The sequence below is a fragment of the Contarinia nasturtii genome, unplaced genomic scaffold (genome assembly GCF_009176525.2).
Source record: "Contarinia nasturtii isolate CC-2019 unplaced genomic scaffold, AAFC_CNas_1.1 Cnas_scaffold_3829, whole genome shotgun sequence".
Classification (NCBI taxonomy): domain Eukaryota; kingdom Metazoa; phylum Arthropoda; class Insecta; order Diptera; family Cecidomyiidae; genus Contarinia; species Contarinia nasturtii.
In genome coordinates, this window is record NW_022201126.1 from 1 (window position 1) to 18,038 (window position 18,038).

At 31.3% G+C, this 18,038-nt stretch overlaps 3 protein-coding genes across 5 annotated transcripts; 2 read left to right on the top strand and 1 right to left on the bottom strand.

Annotated features, from left to right (window-relative positions):
* Nucleotides 1-3,381: 3,381 nt before the first annotated feature.
* On the top strand, nt 3,382-5,218 carry LOC116350187 (alpha-tocopherol transfer protein-like). The gene is made up of 6 exons (XM_031781927.1): nt 3,382-3,663; nt 3,928-4,076; nt 4,167-4,294; nt 4,418-4,558; nt 4,636-4,742; nt 4,844-5,218. The coding sequence occupies exons 1-6, from the start codon at nt 3,547-3,549 to the stop codon at nt 5,120-5,122; spliced, it is 921 nt and encodes a 306-aa protein (XP_031637787.1). The 5' UTR covers nt 3,382-3,546; the 3' UTR covers nt 5,123-5,218.
* LOC116350188 (vacuolar protein sorting-associated protein 37B) lies at nt 5,108-6,086 on the bottom strand. Its single transcript, XM_031781929.1, has 3 exons — nt 5,888-6,086; nt 5,576-5,747; nt 5,108-5,516 (listed from the first exon to the last, which is right to left on the bottom strand). The coding sequence occupies exons 1-3, from the start codon at nt 5,999-6,001 to the stop codon at nt 5,212-5,214; spliced, it is 591 nt and encodes a 196-aa protein (XP_031637789.1). The 5' UTR covers nt 6,002-6,086; the 3' UTR covers nt 5,108-5,211.
* A 313-nt stretch (nt 6,087-6,399) lies between these two features.
* On the top strand, nt 6,400-14,004 carry LOC116350186 (ras-related protein Rac1). 3 transcript variants are annotated; one of them, XM_031781924.1, is made up of 7 exons: nt 6,400-6,558; nt 7,237-7,728; nt 11,818-11,942; nt 12,072-12,089; nt 12,183-12,292; nt 12,684-12,818; nt 13,070-13,444. In XM_031781924.1, exons 2-7 carry the CDS (start codon nt 7,694-7,696, stop codon nt 13,223-13,225), a joined length of 579 nt encoding a protein of 192 aa, XP_031637784.1. In that variant the 5' UTR covers nt 6,400-6,558; nt 7,237-7,693; the 3' UTR covers nt 13,226-13,444. The 3 variants fall into 3 exon arrangements, with proteins under 3 accessions (XP_031637784.1, XP_031637785.1, XP_031637786.1); XM_031781925.1 differs by lacking the exon at nt 6,400-6,558 and adding an exon at nt 6,574-6,686; XM_031781926.1 differs by lacking the exon at nt 6,400-6,558 and having other exon boundaries at nt 7,679-7,728; nt 13,070-14,004.
* The last annotated feature ends 4,034 nt before the right edge of the window (nt 14,005-18,038 follow it).

The following is an 18,038-nucleotide window of genomic DNA, read 5'->3' on the forward strand; positions in this document are numbered from 1 at the left end:
TGTATATTAAGTTTATATTCACAGTACACAGAAAATATATCTACCAACTATTTTCGTCACAAAATTGATATCAGAAATTTTGTGTTTCAAATTTTGGTTTCGTCACTCATTCTTCACCTCGATAGAGGTTTTTTATTTGATTTAAGTATACATTAAATACCACTTTTGTAAGAAAAATGGAATTTTTTTCACATAGGCATCACTCTTTCCTCTATCAATCAAAGTCGCTCAAAACCTAATGGTTTCTATTCCAATTGGGACCCCCAATCCCGTGAAGTCAGATTTTGAATTACTTTTCTTGTACAGGGTACCACGCACATACATTCGGACATCGAAAAAACGACTGATTCGTGTTTCAGAATGCTATTTTTTGTGAAAGAATAACCTGTGCAAAATTAACGGCATTATTGTAAACATTGTGTTTTGGATTGTTGAATTGAAACGGAGAGTGTACCAGGTCCACCGATTCAGCGGTGTCCATAGTTCCTCGTTTCTCAGGTTTTCTTTTAACCTATTGCAAGAAGGTAATTCATGATACTACTCGACTACAGGAGTCGGCTTTGTGGTGATTTTTCTTATCGGTCCATTGAGCAAAGACCTTCTACCACGAATAGTGTGAATTCCAAAAACTCAACTGAGCAAAGACGTATGTACATCCACCACCGACGAGCACTGCAGTTGTTGTGAACATTCATAACTTATTAATCTATCATTCATAACTTATTAATATTCCAGATGGCGCCTTAGCTCCTCTGGTTAATGAATAATAATAATAACTGCACTGAACAGCGTTCCTTCCTCTTGGTGGTTTTTTGAAAATAATAAAATTAAATATATATAATTTAATACAATTTGATTTTTATCAAGTATTTTTGAGAGTGATAATAAAAAATTATTGTTTCTTTCCTTTCATGTAAACAATATAAATTTCTTAAATTAATTTTCCAACTTCTTAAAATTTTTATAATCCATTTTTAAATATTTTCTATTTATCTGTTTTGCTTGAAATAATTTTCTATTCTTAGTTTGATTGTTGATAAATTTACTTCTAAATCTTTTCATCACTGTTTGGCATTTTTTTGGTATAAAAATCGTTGAATGATGTTAGCATATAATTTAATGGCTCATATTTTGTGCAATCAGCATAGCTTCTGAGCAGGGGTCCGAGGGGTTGGATTACCCCTCCCTGAGAAGAGATGTGAGAAGTACCCATTTACAAATTGAGAAAAAATATTCGTTCGATTTGCTAGGGATTTTGGCGAATAAAGTGAAGACCTTTTTTTTAGCTCTCCACTTTCTAAAGTGGGACAAAATATTCAATTTTGCCCCCCCCCCCACTCCTCTAGGAAGGAACTATTCAAAAATGCATTTTTGAATTGGTGCGAGACCCCTTTAGATTTTTGAAAAATTGTGAAATTATTGTGATATTTAATGTATTCTCAAACACTCAAAAATATGTATTGGGGATTTTTGGGTACGAGAAAACCGAATATGACGTTAGTTTTGCGATGCAAGTAATTTTCGATACGATTTTAATACAAAAATTTCGGCTAAACTACACTTTACGACGACATCCTCTTTAAATCGATTTTTTTTATAAATGGTATTTTGTCAAATTATGAAAATGATGGGGAACGATATATTGGGAGTGGGGAAATAATTTAGTGAAAAGGGGGGTTGCCCCCCTTGGGTATTAGTGGGGGGAGTACCCAACTTGTCCAAAACCTCATTGGATCAAAAAGTGATATATGGCAAAGTTGTTCAGAATGACTAGAGAATTTTTTTAGGGGTTTTTTACCCACCCCCAGATTTTAAACTCAAGACGTCAGATCTATGAATACAATGAAAATATTGATTTTTAGGTTATTTTTAGATTATTTTTTGGGCACATCTTCACTATCGAAGGCCATATCTTGAAAACAAGAATTTTTCTGGATATAATCTTTGCGGAATTTTATAGACTTAGACTTGAAATCGGTGAAATTTTCAAAAAAAATTATTGAACCAATTCCGAGAATATGTCCGTTATGTGTCCGACCAGAATGTTAATTTTTGGTTTTTGGCTAATTTGACATTTTTAATTCGCAATTGGCTCCATTCGATAGCTTACTTGAAGATCATTACAACGAATATGCATATGTCCTGGGTATGCCAAGTATAGGTGCCACAGCGACCGTATGGAAAAATGGCCATTTTTGGCTTTATTTGCACTATCGAAGGCTTTATCTCGAAAAAAAGAATTTTCTGGGATATAAGCTATGCGGCGATTTAGGCCTAAAATCGGTAAAATTTTCAATGCACCAAGTTAGACTGGTTTCCGAAATAATGGCCGTTATGTGTCCGGCCGAAAGGTAACTTTTTAGTTTTTGGCCGATTTGGCCAGTGGCCACTCCATGTTGAAATTTTTGAACCGAAATTGGCATCATTCGATAGTTCACTTCAAGACCTTTCCAACGATATGCATATGTCCGGGTGTGTCACATGGATGCAGCTCGGTGACCGCAGGGACAAAAGTCAAAAAATGACTTTTTGAAGCCGGCCACGGCCAACATTCCGGCCATATTAAAAAGTGCCGGAACAAAAAAGTCTTACCAGTAAAGTACCCAAAGTGTTACAAAAAGTTATCAATTTCACCTATATCGATGTAACGTGCCGAGAAAATAGGTTTGTGAAAATAAGGGGTGCCCCTTTTGGGTCTTGGGTACCCCACCATATCAAAATTTGGTCGGATCAAAAAATAATGTACTACAAAGTTGTTCAGAATGACGAGAGAAATTTTTTAGGACCCCTAATGGCCAATGGAAACTACATTGATATGTGCAACTTTCATGGGAGGGAACACGTATACCCATTTGAGTCATAAGGGGTGAATATCCCATTGTGAAGTCACAATGAAATGGGGTATTTTCACTTTTCGACCCGAATTGAAGGTTCAAGTTAGATGGATTGAAACATAGGTCAAGAGAGATTGACAATGTATGGAGCCTATAGGTAACTTTTTGTTATTATTGTGTAATTAGAATAATAGGAGATCATTTGGTGTCATCATGGTCGAACAATTTGGACGATATTGAAGAGCTATATTTTGGGGACAAGTGGAGTAACTTTCAAGGCTTCCTAATCTTACAACGCACAAAAAATAATATATATAATTCCCTATTAAAATTTACAGAATATTTATTTTTAAAAATTATTTTGCGTTGCCCTGATAGTATAACTGGACCGGTTCTAAAACATGTTTTTCAGTTCTTCTAATTTATTCCATTAACATTTTGACGCAAGCGCAAAACTTGTTTATTTCTCGTTTTTTTTTGCTATTTAAAAACAACTGTTTAGTTAACATTGATGATAATAATACAATTTAACATTATTCGAACATCTTCTGCTTTCACTTTTAGGTGCTTTTTCTATTTAGATTAAAATATATTTGCCTTTAGAAAACTTTGAATTACTTTTTGGAAATAAATAAAATACCAAATGTTGAAAAAAGTTTGCTAACCAATTCAAAGTATTATACAAAATCCATGATTATCACTAGTTATTGATATGAGTGACCAAAAAAAGATAAAACTAACATTAAATCAACAATCAGCGTGTGACGCCTTGCGAAAATCCGTTGCAAATTCAAAAATTGTACCAATTCAATTGATTACTAATACACAGGTAATTTTACAAAAGTAAAAACATTTCCCTTTTCACTGATTATTTTAGATAATAGAAATTAGTTTAACTCCAATTTTTTAAGTTATCTAACATATTATAGATCTACATATAATTTAAAAAATATAAAAGACTACACAGTGTGTAGTACACACAAAGGCTTCGATCAATTTTGAATATTCGTGAGAACTTCAAAGAATTGTTGTATTTTTGTCGTCCATTAAATAAAAAAATCTTTTATTTTCTTTATTTCACTTCTTTTATCAGTTGATCTTATTCATTGAATCATCTGACGGTTGTGTTGATGAAGCTCAAAGAACGCTTGAAAACTATTACGATGCAAAACTACAAGCACCTGAACACTTTGCTGGTCGAGATCCCACTTCTGATGCTGTACAGCAGTGTTTAAATAATCAGTACATGTTTATTAATAATAATAATAACTGCACCGAACAGCTTTCTTTCGCCTTGGTGGTTTATTTGAACTGTAATTCTTTTTTTTACAGACATTACTTCGTTCTTCCACCAGATGATAAGAATAGCGGATGCCCAATTATTTTTCATCAACTTTCAAACCCCAAAATATCAAACTATCATTTTGATAACGCTATTAAAACATTTTTTATGACAATTGGTAATATATTATTATCGTATTTGATGTAATCAAACTTGGTTTTATTGCAAATGAAATGAATTGTTTGTTTTCTTTTTAAATCAAAGGTATAACATATATATTACAAAAAAAATAATATTTCAGATATTTGTCTTGAAAAATATGGGAATTTGTCAGCAGAACGTGGAATAATATTTTTATTCGATATGCGGCACGTTCGAATCGGTCATTTAACTCGTGTTAAAATCGCAACCATTCGAAAATTCTTCCGATATGTTCAAGAAGGTTAGTTGACAAAGAACAAAAAACAACAAATATAGAATGTGAAAGGAATCATCCACTAATTAATTGTTCCCTTTTAGCTATGCCAGCCAAATTACGTGAAATTCATGTCTTGAATGTTGTGCCGTTTTTTGACAAAATTCTTTCTCTTATTCGACCTTTCATTCGGATGGAAATATTGAAAATGGTATGATTTCGCACACATATATATGATTATAATTGTAATTTGAATCTATAAAAGTACAAGTCAAGTAACTCAAATATAAAAAACTTAATATATTTTTCAAGCTGCACACTTATCCATCGAACTATGAAATGAGTGAATTTTACGAAAAAGTTATATCAAAAAATAATTTACCAAGAGAGTTTGGTGGAAATTTATCTCCAGCAGAAGAAATACACCAATGTTTCAGAAATGAATTTATTGAACGAATTGAATATTTTCGGAATGACGAAGAACAACGCGGTTTATTTTGGGATAACCTTCCAAAATCTTCCATAAACACATATGATGACCAGATGGGAAAAAAATTTGTAAACAGCTTCAAAAAACTGGATATTGATTGATAAGATATTTATTCATTATCGGACAATGTAAAATTGATTGTTGTTTACTCATTTAAAATAAAACATCAAAGTTTATACTATATGAATTTTCAAAAATGGGGAAATGTTTGATTTGAAATATGCATTGGAAAAGGAGGATAAAAGTTTGGTGGTGGGTAAGCAACATTTCTGCTTTGTGACTTTGGTCGCATTAATTCAACCATTTTCTCAATTTTCAATTTACGTAAATGCATTAGTTTTCGTTCCATCATAAATTGTTCGAGGTATTCATCAATTGTGATTTCTTTGTTTTGGAACGTTGATGCTATTTCTTCAGATTTTTCTTCACATTCAGCAGCAGCAGCTTGTAATAGAGCTAATGCAGTGTCTGGTGTTTTATTATTATTCTTCTGCTCTGTAAATGAACATAATAGTTTTAATTTGTTTTTAAATACAGCATGATATGATATTTACTTAGAGCATTTAGCATTTCTTGAAGGTTTTCACATAAAGATTTTCCTTCATCCGAAATCTCACTTATTCGACTTTTGCGTTCAATAATTTCAGGTTCTTTATTCACATTATCTTCTGCAATATTGCGATTTTGATCGATAAGCACCTGTTTTTCTTGATCCAAGATTTTGAGCTGAGAATAAAAAATTAACATTTAAAACATTTATTTTGTTTGAAATATTTTCTGAAAAATTCAAATTTATTGCAACTTTGTCGCAACACGATTATTATTGTGTTCTTAAGAAATCATTTTTTTTTTGTTTCTGATATTACCACACTGTCCACACGTTCTTCCAATTTTGCGTCATCATTGAGGAGAGCCTTCAATTCATCCGAAGATAGAAATGAAATGGCAGATTTTGCCTGTGCAAAAAATTGTTGATACATTTTATTATGGAAATATTTATTTTTTTTTTGTAAATAGCATAAAATGGTAACAATTATTATTATGACGGAATATTTCACAAATTTGACAAATGTATGGGTGGTTTACATTATGAATAACACATGAAGTAGTAGTAGATTTTCAGAATCCAATAATAATGTATATAATATTGGATTTGAAAAACTAACAAACATGTTTTTTGATGCAAAAGAGAGTTCGGAATCGAGCGGAATCATATATTATCCAAAAAATTCGCTATTTAACGTGTCTAATATTGTATTCCAAGTTTGATGTTCATAAAAATCTTGTACTTGATTCAAGTTTATAAATTATCCGTTTCAACCTATTTTCATAATATATGTGTTATCCGGCAAAGTGAACGAAATCTATGGAATCTGTTATAGTATTAGTGAAATTGTTGAAGCTATGTGTCATGTCTGCTCGGTGCGGTCATTGGGCTGGTATATTTGATATATTTTTCTGTTGTTCTGTGATTGATTGCGTGTTTAACCTATAATTGAGACCAATGCACAAAACGAACTTAAAATTGGAACTTATTGTAAGTTAATTCTGCAATACAAGAAAGTAATAAAAAATGTGTATTTATTTTCAAGTTCTGAAAATATTTTGAGTTTTCCATTATGGCATAATTTTGTCAAATAAATATCACTTAAATTATTATCACCAGTATGTACTCTCAGGATAATTATGATTGTTTGAATACTGCAGCATATATCAAGTGTTTTTTTTTATTTTTATATACGTTTGTTTAGGGTTTGAAAGAAGTAGAAAAAAAATAAATTATCCCATCTATATAGTTTTGGGTTGTTCCATCTATATGTTCTTTGAATTTCATGAAAATATCTGATAAACAAATTAAATTTTATGCATGTGACTTTATCAAATAAAAAAAAAAAAATTATAGTTAATATTTTAGTCTTGGAGTTAAATAAAGAATAATATAATTCATGATTTTTTCACTTCGAGATATATTTATGACTATCAAATAATGACAGCGACTTAAATGTGTAGGAGTTTTGTGCAATATAACACTTTATATGAAAGAATCTATGATCAAATGTGTAAACATTGAAACTGAACTATGAAATCCTAACAAGAATGAGATATTGAAGCATTTTTATTTATTTTCATCAACATAAAAAATAGAGTAGTTTTCTATAGTAGTTTTTTGATAAAATAATAAAATTATTTCATTTGGTATAATCTCTTATTAAAGACTTTGGGCGCTAAAGGTAACGTCAACAATTACGACAAATTGGAAAAAAATATTTCACCCACGGTATAAATTAACGAAATGAAATGAAGCAATAATAAGACGACAGCAAATGGCAATCCACTTTTCTATGCACAAGACATCAGTGAAGAATTTTAATAGCAATCTACTTACTATATTTTGAAACTATCAATGGTGTGAAGAATAATTGTAAACAATACTAATAATCAGAACAGCGGAAGATCCAATAATATAAAGTGTCATAAAATTCTATAAATGAATATATAAATTTACAAATACTAAATTGATCTGTGCCAAACAAACATTAGGAGAAAATTTGTTGGGGTCTGTGTATAATTTGTTCAAATTAAACGAAAGTGAGGTGAAAAAACAAAAGATACTTTGATTTTAATCCAAAGAAAATCTTCGCTCACTAGTATCAAAGGGATTATTTGCGAATATGCAAGCTATAAAATGTGTAGTCGTTGGCGACGGGTAAGTAAACAAAATATTTCTTTTATGCAAACGCAATTCTTTGTGATGTAGATCTTTTAAATGATATAATTCACAATTTTCTATTATTGTTATGATTATACTGAGAATAATATGCTGATTTCTTTACTAAAAAGAATTTTGAGAGACAGAAGCTTATTCAATGTAAATGCTCTAAGATATTTTGAAAGATAGGATGTTATATGGAAAATTAAACTTCATCCTCCTCTTCTCAGACTATGATATCAATGCCGATTTTTATGCATATTGATTTTTATTTAAATCGACTCTTCATCTGTGATGTCCAGGAATCTAAGACTTATTTCATTATGTAAATTTAATTCGATACAAAGCAAATTAATATTTTTTAAACGATACAAGATCAAGTTTCCAATACAAGATCAATTCACAAAAAATATATTGTACATAAAACCTTGTAGGTCATATTAAAAAGAAATATCCCGGATAAATAGAAATAATAAGTGCACCGAACTTCGTTTCTTCGCCTTGGTGGTTTATTCAAAAAATATACAGTACGTTTTTTTATCTATAATGTGGGAAAATTTAAATGCGGAAAAATGTAAACACACGATTTTGAGATAATTTTTTTCATTGATGTTTTATTTAGTCTCTAAGCTACTTCGTGCATAATCAATATTTTATCCAGTCACCGTATTTCTCGATCACACGGGCACATCTTTTGGACATACTTTTGCTCAAATTTTCAGCATATTCGCGTTGTAAACTTCTCCACTGGCGTTGAATGAATAAATTGAGCTGCTTCAAATTGCGATGTGTTTTACCACGAAGCCTTGCCTTAATGATAGCACAAACATTTTCGATCGTTTTAGATCATTTTTTTTATTTGATTTTCCTCTTTCCAAGCGGTGCAGAGACGACTTTTGTGTTTTGGATCATTATCTTCTAGTAGAAGCCAATATGAATTGCCGTTGCCATAGAACCTCTTGGAGGTGGGTAACAGTGTCGATGAATAAAGTTGGTTCATTCCCATGGCTTTTGGAATGCCCGTGAATACAGTCAACTTTCATGGACATGGATCTTTTTCGGATGCTTTACCGTGCGAACGACCACTTTCTTTTCGGCTCTAGACTAGGCATGGTTAGTGCCAATCACCAGCCAAAAGAATGACTCGTCAGTGCATATTTCCTCACTCCAATCTCTTTTTGAATTTTGTTTTGACCAGTCAATGCGTTTTTTCTTCTGTTTTTCTGTCAAAAAGAGTTTTTTCATTGTACTGCGATAACGAACATCGGCGACATCCAATCTTTTCTTGAATGTGGAGCGCGAGACCTTTATTTTAAAACGGCGTAGCCGTTTAACACCTTGGCTCAGCGACATACCTGTATTTTCGTCGATCAACTTAACTATCCGCTTATCTTGCTTGGGCGAGGAGGCTCGGTTTGGCTTAACATTTTTTTCCCGCTTATACTGCTGGATCCAGTGCTGGACGAACCCTGGTTACTAATGAAGGTATTTTGCGACCTTCGCCTGCGGCCATTGTGGCTCCTTTGGATGTAAATGCAGAAATACTGCTTCAAATCGTGATTGAAAATGTTCGGAATTCATGTTTCGGTTGCACAACAAACACTGTACTGGTCTGACAGTTTTCGAAACCAAAACGCGAAATAGCTTGAGGTCCCCGTCAGGCAACATCAAAAGTATTTTTTGAATATTCATAAATTTTGGTGCTACTTCGTCACATTATGGATAAAAAAACAAACTGTGAATAAGTAATATAATTTAAATAATTTTCCATCAAACAATTTGGGAGTGATAAATATTCCAAATTTCCATTATCAATGTATTAATAGTTTCGTAAAACTATACTTGTTGATCGTTGAAACTATACTGAAAATGGATTTTGCAAGAAATCTCAATTTTTTTTAAAAATTTAAATTTTGAAAATTCCAAAAAATATTGTTTCTGCGGTTTTTTTGACACGAGAAAATTTCTAAGATTGAAGTACATAAAAAACTAAGACTTTTGTTTTGGCACTTTTAAATATGGCCGCCATATTGGCAGTGGCCGGCGTCTAAAAGTCACTTTTCGACTTTTTTCCCTAACATATGCATATCTATCGAATGGTTCAAAAATTTGAATTTACGGTGGCCAAATTGACCAAAAACCAAAAAGTTACCGTTCGGCCGGACATATAACGGCCAGGAAACTAGCCTGACTTGGTGCATTGAAAATTTCACTGATTTTAGGCCTAAGTCCAAGCTATAAATCGCAGGAAATCTAGCAATATTTTTCATCTGTAGCGCCCTCACTTGACATACCCAAAACATATGCATATCGTTGGAGTGAGCTATCGAATGGTGCTATCAAATATTGACCGTCTGTTCAGACACATAACGGACATTTTCTCAATAGTTTTTTTTATATTAATTTTGTGACGAAAGTAGTTGGTAGTTCATAATAAAAAGTGTGTTCAAATGTTGAATTTGAAAGTTTGCATTGCCAAATTCGGATTCCTCGACCCAAAATTGGGTTTTCAAATGAAATTCACTTTGGTAATTCATGGATAACATCTTATAATTTAACATAATTTATTAAATGGTCTTAAACCATGATGGACGATGATTACCGATATCAATAACCGTGTTATTATTATTATTTATAGTTAACTTAATCATAATGTGATTAAATTAATATTATTAATTATTTATATTTAATTATATATTTATTAATAAATACTCATTATTAACTTGTTAGCATACGAACCATGAGTAAACAACTTCAAAACTACCAATTTGCCCTAATTTTGCGTCGAATCCAAATTTGGCAATAAGAACTTTCAAATTTGAACCCACTTTTTAATAAGAAGATCTGATGGACTTGCTCAATATGGTCCAAAATGGATGTCAGCTGAGATGCTACACATCTACATCACTGTTGAAATTTCATCGTAGCCGGTCAACTCGTTCCGGAGTTTTGCTGACTGAAACAAATGCAATAGCTTAAAAGTATTCATGAAGCGCAAAAAAGTATTCATATTCCCGAAAAAGATGAATACCAAAAAACGAATGCTCAAATTTCAACAAAAACAAGATCTTATGGACACTCGCCCAAATGTCGGACTATTTGTTTGAATTTTCAACTTCAATTTGATATTTAACACTTTTGCTTTCATCTAAAAATATCATTCTATACACAATTCTATGCAGAATTTAAATGTGCTTAATTTCACACTTGTCAAAAGAAAGAAATTTCCAAAAATATATTATTATTTTTGATTTTTCCGTCGTAACATCGAAAATTCCAAATGTCGGATATTCAACGTCCAATTCTCAGCTCCCAAATCTCGACATGTTTCATGAATTTTCACTGCGATACTTGAACAACTTTAAGTTTTGACAGCTCATGAACGCATTCTTTACATTGAGGTAAACAATACAAAATATCGAAGTTGAAATTATTAGATGGATATATTTTTGCTGCATATTTAATTTTATTTATTTTTACATAATAAAATGGCAAAAATATTTAAAAATATTACGTTATTTCACTGATCTATAATATATTTGGTGTGAGTTTCACAATGATCCAAACACGACTTTAACTGTCACATCTGTCAAATCCAAAGTATTTCACTTTAAACTTCGGTGCTTTATGTGTCGGCAATTGGACGATTTATTCCGGAATAATATTACAGTGAAAAATGAAAAATAAATATAATTGTTTTCCTTTAATTTTCAATATTTCTGTTCAATAACTAAATCAAACTATCTACAATTCGCAGACATAGTTTAAATTTTGACGTAAAAAGGGATAAAAATGCCAAATTTTTTTGAACGTAATTTGTGAAAGCAATAATAGATTTTTGATTAAAATTTGGATTATAATAAAGAGATTTGATATTGATCTTTCATAATATACTTTTGAAAATGCAATTAAAATGAATTTTCAATTTTTAATTTCAATTCACCTCTCGGTATTTCGACATTTGGTCGTGTGTCGACATTTGGCAATGTACCATCTAATACTTTGAGTTTTCTCGTCTTTATTTTTTTAAATTTATTTTATAAGCAAAGACAATCAACTTGAATGTATTATATATTATTTTTCTAGTGCTGTTGGAAAAACCTGTCTGCTTATAAGTTATACTACGAATGCATTTCCCGGAGAATACATACCAACTGTTTTTGACAACTACTCGGCAAATGTAATGGTTGATGGCAAACCAATTAATTTAGGTATGTTCTGCTTTTTGTGAGTTTAACAAATATTTTGTGTAATTGACGACAAATGACTCATATGAATACTTTTCAATAGATAAAACACTATTCTTTTAAATATTGAATTTTTATTTTATTTCATTCCAGGTTTGTGGGACACTGCAGGTAGGACAAATATACATTGCACGATACCTATAAACTACATTGAATTGCTAAAGTTTCACTTTTTTTTTCTTTTCTTTTCTTTGACCAAACCAGGTCAAGAAGACTACGATCGTTTGCGTCCGTTATCATACCCACAAACAGATGTTTTTCTTATATGCTTTTCACTTGTTAATCCAGCTTCATTTGAAAACGTGCGTGCGAAGGTAAACATAAACTATACAAAATAACTTCATTTTATACATATAATAATTATTACAAACTATTTTAAAGAATCTTCAACATATGCATCAGATAAAGTAGAGATAGATAGAAAGATATTTATGTAAATTATATTTGTAAGAATTCCTTTTTTGTAATCTCATATTCATTTCCATTATACGTATATGATCACACTGCTGTTTATCTAAAAAAATATTTTCGGAAGACATACAATTCCGGTATTTCGATTGATATCTGTTCGGGAAATTATATCGTATATTTTTCTTCATACAAAACAATAAATTTCGAAAATAATAAAAACTTGAATTTAGTCCCTTACGATTTCATTTTTCATGGATTCTACTGAATAAAATGACGTTATTAAATTAATTTCAGTGGTTTCCTGAAGTTCGTCATCACTGCCCATCTACACCAATCATTCTAGTTGGTACGAAATTAGATTTGAGAGACGATAAAACGACAATAGAAAAACTACGAGATAAAAAGTTAGCTCCAATTACGTATCCACAGGTAAATAATACGTATAAAAATACTAAAATGTATACGTATATTAATGAAAAATGATAATATTTTGACAGTTATTTAAGTTGATGATAGTAAAACAAAATTGTTGAATTGAATCATCATTTTTACCATTAGCCTTTGTACTGCCTCACTTGTAACGCACAATGAAGCAAAAACCTAAAATAAAAATAACAATTGCAATAAAGGAAAATTTCTTTTAAAAGAGTCTTCGATACATGAATTTCCTATTTTTTCAGGGGTTGGCAATGGCGAAAGAAATCAACTCAGTCAAGTATTTGGAATGTTCAGCGCTTACGCAGAAAGGCCTAAAAACTGTATTTGATGAAGCTATTCGAGCCGTTTTATGTCCGGTTTTACCACCTAAAAAAAGTCGAAAATGTGTTTTACTTTAAGTATTCATATTCCCAAAAACAAGGAATACCAGAAAATTGATTAAAAACGAATACCCAAATTAAAACGAAACAAAATGAAGGAGATGCACGGAAATTATTAATCAATAGGATAAGTAAAAATGATTAAAAAACAGACATCAAGGTAGACCAGAATTGGATTATAACTATGATATGCAATGCTGTTGTATGCAAAATAATTTTAAATTTAAATTTCAGAAACCATGTTGTTTGCTATTTTGAAAAAGAAAACAGTGTATAAAATTCATTCACGCTCTAATATGATAATCTTAAGTAGTCATTCTTATCATGTGCACTGAAACTAAAACTTCTAAAAGCTATTTTCTTAATAAGAAAGGTATATCTTTTACAAAGGATCATATAATAATTTTTCTGTCAGTTGCAACACATATTTTTCCATATGTCTTATTTCGATATAAATATTTTGCTTGTGTTTTCTGTGTAAATTAAAACTTGCAATCAATGTCTCCGATGGCCATAAAATTAATATTGAATTGTTTATTTAAAATAAAAAAAACTAATCAATTAATCTTGTGTCCCAAACTATAATAACGAGATTCATTTTAATTGATAGTTCTGATCCTAATAAAAACCTATCATCATATTTAATTTCAATAAATCAAAAAAATGGCACAATATTCGTTATCACGCGAGGATGTATTGAGATAACCGTTTATTTTCTTATGTAGAGCACAGAGCACTTGGAATGACTTCTAATAAAAAAGTGTTTTATTATTATAATAAAAAAAATCTTTTCTTAATTTTTTGCAAATTGTGAAAATAATTGACAGATATGGTTAGACTATTCCATTCCTCTTGCGATCAAAGCAACGAAGATAAACTACAGTGAATGATTTAATATTTCGGAAGAAGATCGCCCTCTCATTTTTCCGAATGGATACCACTTTAAATCATTCGAACCCCTGGGCCGATAGTTAAGTAATCTTTTAATTCTCTAAAGATTTTAAAGAGAGAAAATTCTTTCTATTCCTTATTGTTTTTTGGCTCAAAGTCTCCTTTCTGTAATAAATTTTGATCTAAAAAGAATGAAAACTCCCGATTTGCTAGAGTTCTTGGTAAAAGAGGTTTTCATGAGTAGCTAAGTCGCCAATTAACGAAAACATTAATTTCTGGTATTCGCGTCGACTTCTGTGGTTCAGTTCAACTATCATATGGTTTTTTATGCTAAATTTCTCAAAAGAGATCACCTCCTACACTATATATCAATCTTCGACTTTGCCATACAATGTGCATTAGGGAGTTTCCCATATCTGAAAATAAAAAATGGTATCTATCAATAAATAAATAAAATAAATAATTCAAAGTTCACAAAATTCTATGACAATTAATAGCATTCGCAAAACGCATCGATTGATATTAAGACTTACTAAAGCAAAATCGGAAGTAAATTCAATTGTTGCTATGTAGTGCAATTAAAATAAATACTTACATTTGAGACCTTCACGTACTCTATTTATCAATGAAATTATTATCGAAAAATTCGCATATTGCATTGAAAGTCCATTAGACATGTGACAATCAATACATATACTTGCTCTTCTAAACTTCATCCGACAAAACCTGGTTCACTAAATCGTAACCAGCTACAAGTAATATATTATCAAATAAAAAACCTCTGACGAGATGAAGAGCGAGTGACGAAACCAAAATATGAAACACAAAATTTCTGATATCAATTTTGTGACGAAAATAAATGATAGATAATTTTTCTGTGTACTGTGAATAAAAACTTAATATTCTACATGGGCTGATAAGTTCTTAGAATCGGACACTACCTGGCGACACAAGTAAATATCCATCTCATTTTTAGGAAGAGCCATCCTTTTTAGGAATGCCAACTCGGAAATTACAACTGTTGGAAGGGACCAACCTCCAGTTTTTTCTTAAAATGCAAAACCAATCAAAATTCATTGTTTGGACTGTCTACTATCGATTAGGGCCATTTAGAAGTAGTCTATTGAGTTTGCATGTGGTCGTACAGACCGAAGTAATTATTGCCTCTAAAATGGTAGTTTTTGAAGAGATGCTTCAATAAATCCAAGATGTTGGCATGAAAGACTGCACTATTCGCGTGAATAATCTAGACTAGATCCCAAGCATTCCGTACAATAGTTTTGGAAATTTATTACTTCAACTTTTGGGTAAAAAAAATTCACTCGCAACGAGTTTCCGTATTAACCCAAAGTGGAATCAAGGGGCGACTTTATAGCGATGTTGAATGGATTTTATGCATTAATCAAATTGATATTTTTATTTATTGTTAACTGCTGATATCTGTTTGAATCCATTTAATGCATTATGAGGCAATATATGGTCCTGACAGTCACCAATTCGAATTTTTGGCTTTAGCTCGTATTCCTTGGAAGTGTATTGTTCAAAATGTTGCTTTATCATCTTGAATGGAATGAAGCGATGCCAAAGAAATAGTCCATGTCATTTTTGAACTTTTTGAATCGAGAAAATACTGTTTTTTTCAAGAAAATGTATACTTTAAAATTGTTATCAAAAACCGCCTCGGGAAGCCATACACACGGTGGAAATTCCAGCAAGTTAAAAAGTATGAACTTCATATTTCTGGTGTGAACTGGTGGGACCTTTATCTATCCCCTGGAGAGAGAAATAGATTTGCATCCAGCCCGGCCTTTGAAATAAAGACATGAAATGAAGAATTTGGTACGATTTTGAGGTAATGTTCCTTCTTGTGGTGTAACCTCTGATTCCATGAACAGATTTGGCTCAAATTCCGTTGGCATTCCTAAAAAGGATGGCTCTTCCTAAAAATGAGATGGATATTTACTTGTGTCGCCATCTAGTGTCCGATTCTAAGAACTTATCAGCCCATGTAGTACATTTGAACATTCAAAACGTTGCAGAAATTCCTCTCTTTTTACTGCAAGTATGGACTGATGACGCAATGCAACGTTCCGAATATACAAATGTATATTAAGTTTTATACTTATATTTATTTTATACACTTTTACTTTTCTGCACACATATTGTATTACTTTTCTGCACACAGTAGGGTGAAAAGTATTGTAATCGGTCAAAACTTTGAAAATTTCAGGCACATGTTTTCTACTTATTATTGAGGTCAGAGAACACAAATTAGGCGTTTTTAAACATGGTTTTTGTTAATCTGTACGTCGTACGTCGTACGAGAAAGATTGCGCTCACCGTAGAAACTTAATTCAAAATCTGACGACTTTACAGGATGATTGGGGGTCGCGAGGAATAGAAATCATTAGATTTTGAGCGACTTTGGTTGATGGAAAAAAATTTCATGCCTGGAGAAAGAGTCCTGGAGCCTATGAAAAAGAGTCCAATTTTCGTCCAAAAGTCATACTTAATGTAGACTTAAACACTCAAAAATATGAATTTGGGGGGTGGGTGTTTTGGCACGAATCCGATGCTAGTTTTTAGATACAATAAATTTTTGATACAGTTTCCTTGAAAAAATCACAAAAAAATTGAATTTTTGTATGGGAGCCATACCATAAAGACGTAAAACTTTGCACAGACTAATTTTTACACACAAAAAAAACACATACTGAAAGTTTGAAGAGATTTCAATCAAAATTAGGGGCACCTTCCGTACCAAATTTTCATATGGGGAGTACTCTTAATTTTGGTTGAAATTTCTTCAAACCCTTCGAATGTTTTTTTTTTGTGAAAAATAACCTGTGCAAAGTTTCATACCATCAAGGTAGCATACAGACATGGCTCCCATACAAAAATCCAAATTGTTTGTGACTTGTTATGAAAAGTGATTCAAAAATAATTTTTATGGCAAAATTAACGTCAGACATATTTTTTTATAGTGTTTAGTACAAATGGGAAAGAGTGAAAAATCTTTTGCGAGTACTTCTGCTATTAAATTAAAGAATATTTCGATGGAACATATTTTTTGGTCTCGAACTTTACGCCGCTTGAAAGGCTTGAAAACTCGAACAAATATTATTTTGAACTTGCTTAATAAAATACGCAACTACCACCGTGCGGAAAAGTTCGTCTTACTCCCGTAAGACTCTTTATTTTTTATCTTTGTCTTGGGGCATAAATCGGTGAAATTCTCAAAATGGAGTGTGTTTTTCGAGAAAATATCCGTTATGTGTCCAAATTTTGATTTTTGGCCGATTTGGCCATCTGAACTTAAAATTTTTAAGTCGCAATGAGCACCATTCGATAGCTCACTTTAAGAACTTTCCAACGAATATGCATATGCTCTAGGCATAAAGGTGCCACAGCGATTGTTTGAAAAAATCATAGGTGTTAATTTTTCTACTAATTAGTAGAATTTTTATCAGTTTATTAGTTTCATCATTTTTATTATTTTATTACTTAGTAGTTCTTAGTAGCCACTAAGAAGTAATAATTATTATTTTACTAGCTACTAACAACTTCTAATTATTAGGTCTTAGTAGATTTTTTATTAGAATTTTAGTAGATTTTTTATTAGAATGTTAATAGAAATTTTATTAAAATTTTCACAGTGGCAACTTTCTCTCGCCTTGCAATAGCCAAATGACGCGTATTGATTCAATCACGATTGGTATTCGCTTACTATTCAATAGGCATCACATAGCAAGTTTATATGAAACTCTCGGAGACTCGGTATAGAGCACTCAAACAGTGAAAAAAGTCCAGATCGTGATTCAGATGATATGGAATGCGATTTTTTTCATTCTGATTTCACCAGGTGATACAGAAAATTGAGTAGTATTTGTAAATCGAAGAAAAAAAATTTAATTATTTTTTTCATTTTTCGCGATTTTTT